The sequence below is a fragment of the Triplophysa rosa genome, linkage group LG21 (assembly GCF_024868665.1).
Source record: "Triplophysa rosa linkage group LG21, Trosa_1v2, whole genome shotgun sequence".
Taxonomy (NCBI): Eukaryota; Metazoa; Chordata; class Actinopteri; order Cypriniformes; family Nemacheilidae; genus Triplophysa; species Triplophysa rosa.
This window is the reverse complement of record NC_079910.1, coordinates 20,460,355-20,473,613: the sequence shown is the minus strand read 5'-3', so window position 1 is coordinate 20,473,613 and position 13,259 is coordinate 20,460,355. Positions and strand designations below refer to the sequence as shown.

The following is a 13,259-nucleotide window of genomic DNA, read 5'->3' as shown; positions in this document are numbered from 1 at the left end:
ATAAATCGTGGAAACCAGTGGGTGTGTGGACAATGTTCACAACAACCATGTAAATACCGTACTATTATATATTATGTACGCATAAGAATGACTTAAAAATATATTTATTTTTTGTATTTAAGTTTTCACTTACTATAATATTTAATATTGCATTCTGTGTGTCATTTATCCTTAAGGAGAGTTTTATGCGCTCACACACAAATAACGAGACGAGACTGCAGTTGCATCCTGAGTGTTTATTGTTATTGTCTGGTACCTGCATTTCTGAATGGATGCTGGAAACCCATCATAGTATTTTGCATAGGTCTCTGATGTCCATGTCATGTGGATGTAACAGTTGGCACATCATGAAAACCATGCAGAATAGTGCAGTAAAGGCACAATCACCAAAGATGTCATACACACCAAACATTTTAATACTCTGCATTTTGTCATTAGGGTGAACATCTCTTCTTTTAACAATGTGAGGAAAAAATACAAGCATATTTATTTTTGTTGACCTTTCTTATTTTTATGTCTTAAATCAACCTTCTACCCACTCTCAAATCACAACAACTAGATATCTTGTGAGGCCTAACAGACATTTGACCTCTACAACTTAAATAATCACACGCACACAAACAAACAAACACAGAGTATACGGTGTCTAGCTGTGATGTTGAACAGAAGTGGTGGATCTCTAGCAGAGATCACTGTTTTGTGACATTGCATTGTCTAGATGTTAATACCAATGCGAACAGATGACAGCTTTCAAGTGGACAGTGTTAAGGACCCTTGTAAGGCTACAGGGCATTTGATTTTCCTAGATATACCACTGACATTCTTACTATGCTCTCTGTAAAGATGTCATTTTAAATTAAACCAAAGAAATGAAAGTTAAGATGTTTCGTAAAATATAGCTTTAGCCTACTACTACTTTTACAATATTTTACAGATAGTGGCAGGTGATAGGAAAGACAAGAATGATTAAACAAAAGAAAATTGCATGGAAAATCAAGTCTTTGGTGCATGATCTATCAGACAGTGGTACTGACAACATGGCAAATGTTGGTTTGTATAGTAAATGTGTACTCAAGTATTTGGAGGAACAGACTTAAGGTAAAGCTACGCAATCCAAACAGACAGCTGATGTTTCAACTCAAACACTGAACTGCAAATAGTTTGCAACTTTTCCCTTTTAGGGTAGCACAACTCATGCATGTTGGCATCTCATTCACTGTTGAAAAAAAACAGCACAATTCTCTCACAAGTCTCAAAAATGTACAAACGATCATATATTTATTTATATACTTTCAGCACCATTGTTAGTCTATTCATGACTGAATACACAAATAAGAAAGGATTCCATTAAATGTGCCGACTATTGAGGAAGTGCACATTTTAGGATTTGATGTTTTGTGTGAGAGGATGCGTGCACGGTCAGTTACCTTATATTTTCATTTAGATTACAGGGATGGTCTGATGAAAAGCACAAACAAACAAAATAACACCCCCGATCTAAATAACAGGTGATTTGAGATCTGGAACTTTCTTTCTGTCTTTGTTCACAGTGATTTCTCACATAGGCATGATGTACTGGACTTTGAAACTTTCCTGGAGATTGTATCTACTAAACATATCTAACCAAAACTCTTGTCAATGGTCAAGCACATAACAAGCTAATGGTTTCTGTGGAGCGTCAGATTCAGTCGCATGAAAATGAAAGCATATTTTAAAACCATTTTGCATTATTTTTATGAGAATTAAGAACATTAAAGGGATAGTTCACCCAAACATGAAAATGCTATCATCATTTACTCACCCTCAGGTTGTTCCAAACCTGTATACATTTCGTTGTTCTGCTAAACTCGAAGAAAGATATTTGTAAGAATGGTAGCAATTTTCAGTTCTGGGACATCATCCACTACCATAGTAGGAAAAATATATATTGTATCTTTTTTTTGTTCTGTTGAACGCAAAATGACATATTTTGAAGAATTTAGAAAATGGACAACCATTTTAATTTCTCCTACTTTGGTAGTCAATAGCCGGGTTTCCATCCAAAGTTGTGAATTTAGCTTATGTGCAAAATTGGAATATATCGCATAAAACATTTGCGAATAAGCACCATTTCCATCCAACTAGTCAACTGTCAGTTCCTAATAAACTGCCACTAACTATCAGTAAGAGAAGCCACTGAATATAATAATTTGCGCAAGCAGACGATTATAAAACACAATAAATGCGGTGTTTTTGTGGATGCCTGCTGTTTGGGAAACACAGTCGTGACGGTCCTAAGAGGCAATTACAGAAATACCTTGCTCAGGCATTTAAGAATGACCATAACAACATTTCTGAAGCTGTGTACCAAGATCAGTACTCTGGTTAGTCAGGTTACGCCATCTCATAGTGCAGTTACGTGACTTTTTGGAGGAATTTATTCTGCAAATGCATTTCCATCTCCCATTTTTCACATGAACCCTTTTTAATTCGAAATTTGGCGTTTACATCACTCGTTTCTGATGCGAAACTTCAAAATGCGAAGAAAACCAGAGTGATGTAAACCCGCTTAATGATGTCACAGAACTGAAAATTGTTGACATTCTTCCAATTATCTCTCTCTGTGTTCATCAGAACAAAGTCATTTATACCGGTATGAAATTACATGAGGGTGAGTAAATGATGACAGAATTTTTGGGTGAACTATCACTTTAACTATACTACTTTTTTGTCATTTGCATTATTCTCAGTTGTGATTCCAATTATTCCCTGTGTCACTGTAAGCAGTATACAATATAATAATAGCATCTCCGTATAGTTCTGTAGTCTGATAATGTGACCTGAAATGACATTGCACACTGCCCTGACACCCCGTGATCTTTTTCTTTTCGCTTAGACGTTGACAGAAAACTATACTTCAGTTTTTTTGCGTTTTGAGGAAATGCTCTGAAAGATAACTTAAATGAATCACAATTCACTAGCATGTCACGTCCATCATGGACCCACACTCAGTCAGACTTTGGGATGTTGTTTGTTGAGCTACCTACAGAGTTTGTATGCTTCTCCGTTTTAGATATACTCCCTGCTTCTTCTGGGATCTAATTTAGGTGTTATACAAGGACACTCAGGTGGTACAGCTGGCAAACACGCACACACACACACACACACACACACACGCACGCACACACGCACGCACGCACACACAAACAAATTGTGCTTGGTGGTGGACTGTCAGAAAAGATAAACATAAACTCACTTGTGCGCAACAACGGCTAACAAATGTTATAAATCTAAGGGAGCATAAGGACTTTAAAGAGGGCCACTGAGAAAGGAGAGGTTACGTGGGGTGCCTGTGTGTAATAATGCCCTCAATGTAAACATTTGATGCCTCAGTGGCAACAGTTGCGCTGGCACGGTTGGTGCAGGAAGGAGTTGCGGGTGTGAGTTGCGCGCCGTTGGACTTGTTCACGCGTGCGGTTTTGGCGCTGCACAAGGTTGCGTCCCAGGTGGCGACGCTCAGTGCGGGCTTTGGCCCTCTGGACCCTGGACATCTGTGTGACTTTAGTCAGGGCACTGGCCTGGGCGGCTGCTCCTCTAGTCACCCGTGTGGGCATGCTGCTCCTGGTAACAGCAGGAAGCGCTGATTCAGACATCCTGCTAAACAAAAGAATGAACAGGAACAGGAATTGAATTGAACAAAAACAACCACCACCACACGATTTTAGCAGCCAATACCTGATTTTTATGACAATAAAAATACTAGCGGAGAGCACAATGTATAACATTTTAAGCAATACCATGTCCGACACGGGCGCAGTATGATAACGTGGCAAATTCAGTCTCTTGGTTTTCTCTGGGAAGCTCTGAACATGGTCAAATACTATTGATCTAAAATATCTCCCCGCATTAAAGTGATACTTCACCCAAAAATAAAAATTCTGTCATCATTTACTCACCTTCGAGTTGTTCCAAATGTGTATAAATGTGTTTGTTCTGATGGACACAGAGAAAGATATTTGGAAGAATGCTTATAACCAAACAGATCTCAACACCCATTGACTCCCATAGCAGGAAAAATTACTTACACAAAAGAAGATATTTTGATGAATGTAGGACAGCAGACAGTTCTGGGGCACGTTAGATTACCATTGTATTTTTTCCTACTATGGGGGGCAAAATTGGTCTGGTTATAAGCATTCTTCCATATATCTTTCTCTGTGTCCATCAGAACAAAGTCATTTATACACATTTGGAACAACTCGAGGGTGAGTAAATGATGACAGAATTTTTTATTTTTGGGTGAAGTATCCCTTTAAATACGTTCGAATGCTAATTCAGTTTGCATAAATGGAAACAAGTCCACACATGCAAACAAAAGTGGCTGTGTTGAATATACATAGAAATGGATCTGCGCCAGTGGTCCAGTGGACGGCTTAAGTTTTTGAAAAAATGCAGAAATGGGTTTAAACACACAGCGGAACACTGACACTGACCTCACACTCCCGGCCAGGCTGATGGCACTCTCTTCCATCGCAGGAAGATGGCCAGGTGAAACATAGACGGACATGCTGGGGTGCTCGATGAGGAGATCTTCCATGGGGCTGGCCTCCGCCGTGGCTCCCTCTGCAGTAAAACAGGGGGGAGGGGTGACAAACCAGCTCTCATCCATGCTGCAGTCACTACAGGAGCAAGAGCCGTGCTTGCTTAACAACACATTCACTTCTACTGACTCAGGGTGCCAGAAGGAGGCGGGGCCAGGAGAGCAGATGGAACGGGAGGTGGCATGCTCTGCCTGTATCCTGCCTGCTCGAGTTCTGCGCTTTTTGCAGGATGGAGGAGAGTGAGATGCGTGACTTTCTGCTGCCGATGCTGCCTCTGGCCTACTCTCGCCTGCAGCAATGTGGATATAATGGGCGTATTTCAGGAACGTGAAAGGTTTGGTTGAAGCCATGCAAAAGGGGAATGGCGACACAATGGGCACACATACCAGTAAAAAGGAATTCAATCAAATGTGGAGAAATGAGAGGGGGTACAGAAACAACAGGAAAAAAACACAGAGAATAGGAATACTGTCATTAGTTTTTAATAAGTCGGGTGTGTGCGTGGCCTTGTTTTTATATCCCAGTGGGGACCTAAACCTTAGTGCACACAAACTCATGGGGACTCGTGTCAAAATATAAGCAAAAAAAGCTTATACACAACGATATTTATTTAAAATCTTAAAATGCAAAAAGTTTTCTATGATCTTTAGGTTTACAGTTTGTACAGTATAAAAATCATTACGCATGGACTGTCCCCACAGAGATAATAAACCAGACGTGTGTGTGTGTGGGGGGGGGGGTTGGGGGGGTGCGTGCGAAGTCACTGTTTCAAACCTACTGATTTTCCAACCTTGACAGCTTAAAGCATTGCCCTGTCGGTGCACTACACAATAATGGGCTGGCGTAAAAGGCTGTTCCAAACATTAGGCAGTACAATTATTTTGCCTTTAAAGATGCCTCATTTTGGCCAAGTTTTAAGGCAGCATTGCTTATATGTTTAATGGATCAGGCAATCCCATAATGCATCAAAACAATGGTGGACGAACAGAAAGGCATTTATTATAGCTATATTTTATACACCAGATATACAGTACCTACATAACGCGAAAAAACGTCTCTTCCATTGTAACGTCCTTACAATGTTTTGGTTAGCGTGGCATACTCAATGGGTCACCGTAGTTACATTTAAACATCTGTGCAATTAAACTGAATGTGTTATTATTCACATAGCTGGTAATAAGCATGTTGATTGCTTAAACAGCTCAATCCAACTTTAAACCTGCTCAGCAAGACTGTCTACAAGAGGAAACTGACTATAGAAGCATCTCTTGCTTCTTCTTTGGTTTCTCTCATGCTGAGAATGTACTTGTGTTACAAGCTAAACTCTTAACACATTTCATGGAACAACAGTGTCAGTGCATGAAATCTATCTTGTGTGCTGTGTGCTTTTTACATGTGTAGAGCAGAGTTTTTTTTAGTTTAGTCTTCAGCCCCCCTCTTAAATAATTTAACTCATCAGCTTATCATAGTGTGTTAAATAGTTAGACATCTACAACATTCTGGGGGGAACTACTGTTGACTGAATTCCTGTAGCTCAGTGGCTAGAGCATGGAGCTAGCAATGCGAAGGTCATGGGTTCCAGCCCAAGGTTGCACATACAAGTGATTTATAGAAAGCATTTAAGAAAATGTTTGTAAAATCCAAAACACTACTTCCACATTTTAGGTCAATTCTGGGCATGTAACCTGCATCCGACCAGCTTTGTAGAGCACACAAGTTCACTCGAAATGGCTGTGGTACTTAAACTGCATGCTTCTTGTCATCTTGTTTTCGTAGCAGCACGCACACTACACTACACTGCGCTACACTTCACAACACAACGCAGGCAAAGTGCACAAACAGCGCTAAAAGTGGCCAACAGTGAGAAAACATTTAACATAGACTTCTAGTTTAGACAGTAGGCAAACCTGCTGACGGTGACTTTGCGCTGGAGTGTGAAGTGCTAATAAAGGGTTTTCTATATTCCATTTTATAGACTTTTTGAGACGGATAAAAGAGCTTCATATCCTTTATATGAGCAATTCAACACGCTCAGTAATGTTAATAAATGTATGCCAGCAGCTTTGAATTCCTCCACGCGAAAACTTGACCTTTCTTCAGTTACTTTGTCTGCACTTCGATTGGCTGGCCTGGTTCCGCACTGTCGTCACATCACGCATACAATGACAACATGTGGCGATAATGTCAAACAGGTTTAACTGCTAGAGACGGACTCGGATAACTTTGCCGGTCTGCTCATGCTCATTGCGCATTGCCGACTGCTTCGAACACATGATCCGAAGGCTTTGTTGCAGACCTTGGAAATCTGTATGTGACAGCAAAATCCATGGAGTAAAGTGTCATAGTGTGAGCTTGCCATCCAAGACACGTTGGAAAAGATGCTGCCTTAAAAAGTAGCTGTCTATGTCTAAGACAGTAGACCATGGGGAGTTTGGAACAGGACTAATGACTTTCAGATTCATTCATTAGTATGCATGAGTATGTTCATGAGTACGTGCTTTGATTTTCCACTTTTTTATGCCTGAACCTTTGAATTTGAAACAATCTTGCTTAAAACATGGGGTTTTTCATGGTTTGTTCAGGACACTCACCGGGCAGGTTGACTAGAAGCCATCCTTCTTCATCAGCCTCAGTTACACAGGGCTTTGGTCCCTTCAGCTCTGGAGTAACTTCCTCCACGCTTCCTAAGAACAGACTGCTGAGCCGCTGGAACATGTTTTTTCCTGAGGAATAGCTGCCTTAAATGCTTATTTTAAAATGAGCTATTTTTAACTATAGTCAGTGTCAGAGATGTAATAGTTGATCACAGGTGTCTTGGCCTTTTTTCGTAACAGAGTATCAGAAAAGGCGGCATAGAATTTAAGGTATCTCTTGGTTCAGGTGTTGCAAAGATCTATAATAACAAAGACAGAGCAAAGAAAAGAATTGGTCAATATCATCATGATACAAGAAATTACCACAACTGGGGAATGAGAAATCTTTGGTTACACTATGAAAGATACAAAATAGCTTTTGCCCCCCCCAAAAAAACAATTCTAAATGGCTAAACAATCTGATCAGAAAGGATTTCTGGCTTTATCATAGACACATCTATTCCATATCCATAAAAACAGTACCATAAAAAACAGAAAGACTGGAAAGATTAAACAATATCTTGACATAACAATATGCTTATGTATGCTAGGATTTATTTGGGGTTATTCAAACATTTAGACCAATTTTGTTTTATTTATAAATAATCCATTTAGAGAATTTTGCTGGGTAATTTCATTTTTTTTAATGTGAACTATCTGCCATTCTTTCCCTTACGAAAATTAACCATGTTTTTTTTTTGTGGTACAAGTGTAGTAACCATGTTTTTTTGGTGGATTGATTACTTAGGGCAAAACCATGGTTTTACTACAGTAACCATCGTTTACTATGGTTTTTACAAAAAAATGGTTTTCAAAACCATGGTTATTTTGATAACCATTGTTTTACTACAGTAACCATGTTTTTTGGTTTTAACTGTAGTAAAACCATGGTTTTTCAATTTTAACTGTAGTAAAACCATGGTACATTTTTGTAAGGGTTTTTGGGTTTCATTCTTATGCAATAACTTTTTTTTGTTTATTACTGTTTTACTCATATATAGGCTATATATTCATAAAAGTAACAACAAATCGTGTTTTTCCTAAATTAATAATAGCTTATGGAGAGGCACATAGATTTATTTGAACCGTTTTCTGCATTTTGTCCCAGTGTCAGCCGGAAACTGCTTTGTAGGCGGGGCCTCCACAGACCGCTAACAACAACGCGGAACCCTGCCTGGCGATGACATCATGGACGCAATTGACTCCGCCCTCTTCGACTAGCGGACGGAGTATGAAACAACAACAGAAAGGAAAGAGGGAATTTTTGACAGCAACAACCGTAAACGCTGTTTATGACTGTGGTTTTCTAATTGTACATTAACGAATGAGAGTGGTTAACAGTTACTAATGTAATGCATGCATCGAAGGACAACGCGTTGATGATGACATATTTCAGGCTAGGTCAGACAAAACCCCATATTCTAGGTGTAAATGTTTTCATATGTGGATAAACAGGAGGACATGTATGCAAACACGTAGACGTTTCAAGCATATGCATTTAATGTGAAAAGCACAGGCAAAGAGATTGAGCCTAAGGGTCAAAGCAATGACAGCTCGGATCAAGGGTATTTACCAGCGCATTTACATAACCTCACACGTCAAGTCTAAAAACGACATTAACGCAGAAACATCTGACCGTCGGTAAATTAAACGATTACGATGGTCTGATTGAAAGCACAATTCTGGCGCTTAAGAGGAAATGATGACGGTAACGTTACAGCTCTGAAAAGGAGCAAGAGGACAAGTTTCCACGGCTATCTGTAATGACGAGAGCAAATAACGATAACGATAAGGCCGTAATAAGATGTAATAATTGTCAACAACAAACTCAAAAACACTGCTCATACACCTCCATTAATGGGCAACTGTTAATAGCGTTTGCATTGTCAATGACAAGTCTGATCTGAGGTTTCATCAACTACAAATTCAGCCTCAAAAACAAAGCAGACGAAAACAGATGCAGATTCGGTCCTTACCTGCAAAATTATTCAAGTTGTAAACGCGACGACCACAAAATATACACGACGAGAAAAAATCTTAAAGCATAGCTTTGCTTTAGGTGTTTTTTTATATACGAGGTAGTAAATTCACAAAAAATATGAAAAGGTCTTTCTTCTTAGAAGAAATCTGCGTGTAAAGTCTGATCCACACGACGTTTAGATCGAAATATCTGCAGCTTGTGGTGTTTTTCGGCAGATATTGTTTGTGATGTTATTGCTTCGCCGCCCAGCTGATCCGCGGATCAGAATATACAGCGTACAAAACAGCTGATTGTGATGTCACGGTGCTCGTAGCAACGGATGACCACGCCCACTCTGGCATCCGGACCAATCGGCACTTTACACAAGATCCAGTGCTGTACGTGCAACGGTGGGGGCTGGTATGAGGCAGATAATAGGCTTGTTCGACTTGATACGGCGCCGCAAAACCCGACAGGCGGATGACATCAAAGTACCGCGAGAGCGATTCAAAAACTGCAAAACGTTTGGTTTCGAATCCCTCTCGCGGTACTTTGATGTCATCCGCATGTCGGATCTTGCGGCGCCGCATCAAGTCGAACAAGCCTAACGTTATCTATGCCTGCGTCATTTTCAAAGACGGGACATTTTTATTTAAAAAATGCAGCCTTTTGCTTTCAGTCGAGTCACACTGAGTACTTGTATATGTTTTGCATAGTGGCTGAGATCAAGAACTTCAAATGCAAAAGTATATGGAAATGCTCCAATGCTTTGCTAAAACTTATTCGGTTTAGCAAATTGTATGAAAAACACATTTTGAGTCAACATGTCATGATTCGATGGTGTTATGATGCTGTAATAAAAGACATTAAGCGATGCAAGTTCAGATTTATTTAATTGTAGGATCTCATCGTGGACATTAACTGTGGTGCTCATGCAGGTAATATAATCAGAGCAGTACTTGTGTACTCAGTGTTGTTACGTGAGCTCTGTGTTTGTAAATATTGCTTGACGCTCCCTCTCTTCACATTCCTCTCATTGCGGAGGAGGGAAATAGACTGCCACGTGTCAAAATTAACCAATCATAAAACATGCTCTGAATATTGACATGTCAGCAGCCAGTTAAAGATCTTGATAGGTGCTTTGTCATTTTCAACTTGCTTCTCCACGTGTGTTGTTTCAACGGAGCTTTACAGAAAACATTCCAGTAAAAGAAAATGACATTAAAATATCCATAAGCACATAGTGAGCAAACTAAAGGCGAAGTAAGATAAACTCAATAAGGAGCAAGTAGAGAATTTTGGGCCTGTATCAGATTCGCCCAGGTAAAAAAAGTGCACATTTTTATAATGTACTTAAAGTGCTCTATTTTCACACACATATTTTGGATTTAATATACTAAAATTATTCTTAAGTATTCTTAAGAACATCTTAGTGTAATCAACTGTGCTATTCTGAGCTTGAATATGATGCTTGGATATGAACATACTATCTCTGTATTAAAAAAGATGTATTTAGTAACCACCTGTAGTACACTTCAATGGTGTGAGGTGTGATATCAGGTGGGGTGTGATATGGGTCTGGTTGCATAAGCTGCTTAGACCAGCCTTAGGCCCCTGTAGCGCAGCTTCAGCAGGTGTACAGTGATGTACTGCTCCACCTAAGTGTAACGCGGGTGAAACGTCACTATGTGCTGCTGTTGAAATGTTATCTTTAGCCACATGTACACAACCCATGACTAAAGTTAGACGTTTCACATTCATGACCATCACATGACCAAGTCAAAGCTGGAGGAAATTCTAATCCGTTTGGTTTAAATCTACAGTATGTGATAAATGTACTGTAACTATTGCTTCTTACAGCTATGAGGATCTAGAATGTACGGTCTCATTGTTTCCCTTGTCCTGGAAAACTGAGCGTGTGTGTGTGTGTGTGTGTGCAAGGTTAGAGATAACAGAGTGATAGAAAGAAAGCTGTTTTAAGAACAAACACCACAACAACCGATGAGCTTTCTATCCTTGACTGTGTCATTGCATTGATGTTGCCTCCATGGCCCACTTCACTTTTCTAGCTTCCCCACTAAAAACACACGTGTTGTCACAGTGAACACAGTAAACTTTTTGAAGTGCTTTCTATCTCAGAGAAGATGGGGAAGCGGGGAAAAGCCTCGTTACATAGAAAACATTCAGTCTTAACACGGTGAAGGAAAGACTCCATGGAAACACACACACAGTAAACACAAATGCAAATGAGTGTGTGTGTGTGGGTGAGGTCAGTACTCTCTTATTTTATTCAAACACACCAGAGCAACATTCAAGGAATTTATTTACTTTCAAATGTGTCCAGGCTTGTTGGTCCACTAAATGCATGTTATAATAGTCCTTGTCATTTTATGATGTCTTATTGTCTGCCTACATACAAACATGTAGCGACATCATATTATCACCTTGGATTTCTAAGGATCTATCTAGATTTAAAGCAACACAAACAATTTGTTTATTGCTTGTTTTAAAACAGGAAACTGGTTTTAATGTGTTGACATTTAATGCGTTCTGTGACATTTATTTCAGATTTTAGGATGAATGATTGTTTTCCTATAAAAAGACTGTGTTACACATTTTGTCTAGTGCTGATGTTAATTTTCGGATCCTGGGCCCATATTTATCAAGCTTCTCAAAGTGCCATTTTAGTCTTAAGTGCTGAGAATTCATGAAATTTACTCCTACTTCCAAACTTAAATATAAAAGCAAGTTATCAAATTTCTTAAAGCTAAGAATCACTCTTACACTCCCAATTATTTAAGACAGCTCGAGAGGTCTCTCAAGTGCTTAGGAGTTGCCACTAGGGGCTTGTGATGGCGCTGAGGAGACAGACATGTGGTGGACGGTGGGGTTGGCCAATGGAACCATATCATTCCAAATTATACATGCATAAATTCGGTACTCCCCTGCATAGGTGTAATTGCGGGTGGCACTTTATAAAGTATGAATTTGCGAAAGGCATTTATTAATGAAACAACATCTAAACATCATTTTCATAATCTAATTTATACATTTAACAAACTTTGTGCGCAAGATAAAAGGCACGCAGTCCATCTGCGCGCATTCGAGTTATGCTCTATGGATCATCAGTAGCCTACTGTTGCGCGTTCTCGTTACGCTGTATTGGATCGTCATCTTGTTATGCTCTATTCCAATGGATTTGCATTATTTTTGCACGTTGTTGTTTTGCTGTATTGTTCTCACTATCTGAAAGTTGAGATTGCTAAAAAAGAGCGTTTGACTGATGAACTGTTTTTTCTTGCAAAAGACACCGTTTCATGGTCCTCTGATGCCTAGTGTAACTAAAAGCAGTTTTCAGTGTACATATACATACTATATATTAGTATATTACATACTGTAACTAATATGTGAACAAACCCATCACTTAGTAGGCCTATGTGTGATTTCACACGCAAGAAAAGATCTATACCGAAAATAACATTGTATTTTAAAGCAAAACTACTCGACTAAAGCGAATAAAAACAAATTTCAACACCGGTTTAAAACGGGTAATTTGGAAATGGTGGAAACGTGTTTATCTTTTATTTCCAATGTCTATATCATTATGTATGCTCTTGAAAAGTCTTTTATTGTCATACGTGTGTTGAATATAAACTCCTTTTAGGAATTTCACCATTCAACGTGAATGTATCAGAGAATATTCTTAAATAAGGAAATCTATTCAGTGATTGGTCCATGCCAATGTCGTCATCCCAAATCCTGTTTGCGGCACAGCAAAGTGTCGTAAATCAAAGCGCAGCTTTGAGCCAATTTTTTTTTACTGTGTTCTTGTGTGTAATTCTTAGAAGCTTGATAAATACGGGCCCTGGACTATATTCTAAAGAAAGGGATGGGTAAAATGACTTTGTCTCTAGAGATAAATATGACTGAAATAAAATGTTAATTGTTGTAATTAAGACCCCATGAATTAAAATGTTCTCTCTTTGACCTTTAAGGCTCAATGTTGTAAACTTTAAGGCATAAGAGTGCATTTTTAAAAAGAAAACACTTAAAAATAGAGATCAAAGCTGAGTTCATCTACTGAGT

General features: G+C 39.1%; 1 protein-coding gene across 3 annotated transcripts; it reads right to left on the bottom strand.

The window, feature by feature from the left end:
• Positions 1–395: 395 nt before the first annotated feature.
• On the bottom strand, positions 396–9,649 carry LOC130571828 (tumor protein p53-inducible nuclear protein 2). Of its 3 annotated transcripts, none has more exons than XM_057363072.1 (4): positions 9,190–9,649; positions 7,172–7,473; positions 4,473–4,869; positions 396–3,633 (listed from the first exon to the last, which is right to left on the bottom strand). In XM_057363072.1, exons 2-4 carry the CDS (start codon positions 7,293–7,295, stop codon positions 3,369–3,371), a joined length of 786 nt encoding a protein of 261 aa, XP_057219055.1. In that variant the 5' UTR covers positions 7,296–7,473; positions 9,190–9,649; the 3' UTR covers positions 396–3,368. The 3 variants fall into 3 exon arrangements, with proteins under 3 accessions (XP_057219055.1, XP_057219054.1, XP_057219056.1); XM_057363071.1 differs by having other exon boundaries at positions 396–3,636; positions 9,190–9,645; XM_057363073.1 differs by having other exon boundaries at positions 396–3,636; positions 4,473–4,602; positions 9,190–9,637.
• Positions 9,650–13,259: the final 3,610 nt, after the last annotated feature.

Bases quoted from the DNA above. Each gene is read 5' to 3' on its own strand.
- LOC130571828 (XM_057363071.1), bottom strand. From the start codon at position 7,295: ATGTTCCAGCGGCTCAGCAGTCTGTTCTTAGGAAGCGTGGAGGAAGTT. The intron at 4,870-7,171 runs GTGAGTGTCCTG...ACATTGCTGCAG, and splicing joins GCTTCTAGTCAACCTGCCCG to GCGAGAGTAGGCCAGAGGCA. The intron at 3,637-4,472 runs GTCAGTGTCAGT...TCTTTTGTTTAG, and splicing joins AGCCTGGCCGGGAGTGTGAG to CAGGATGTCTGAATCAGCGC.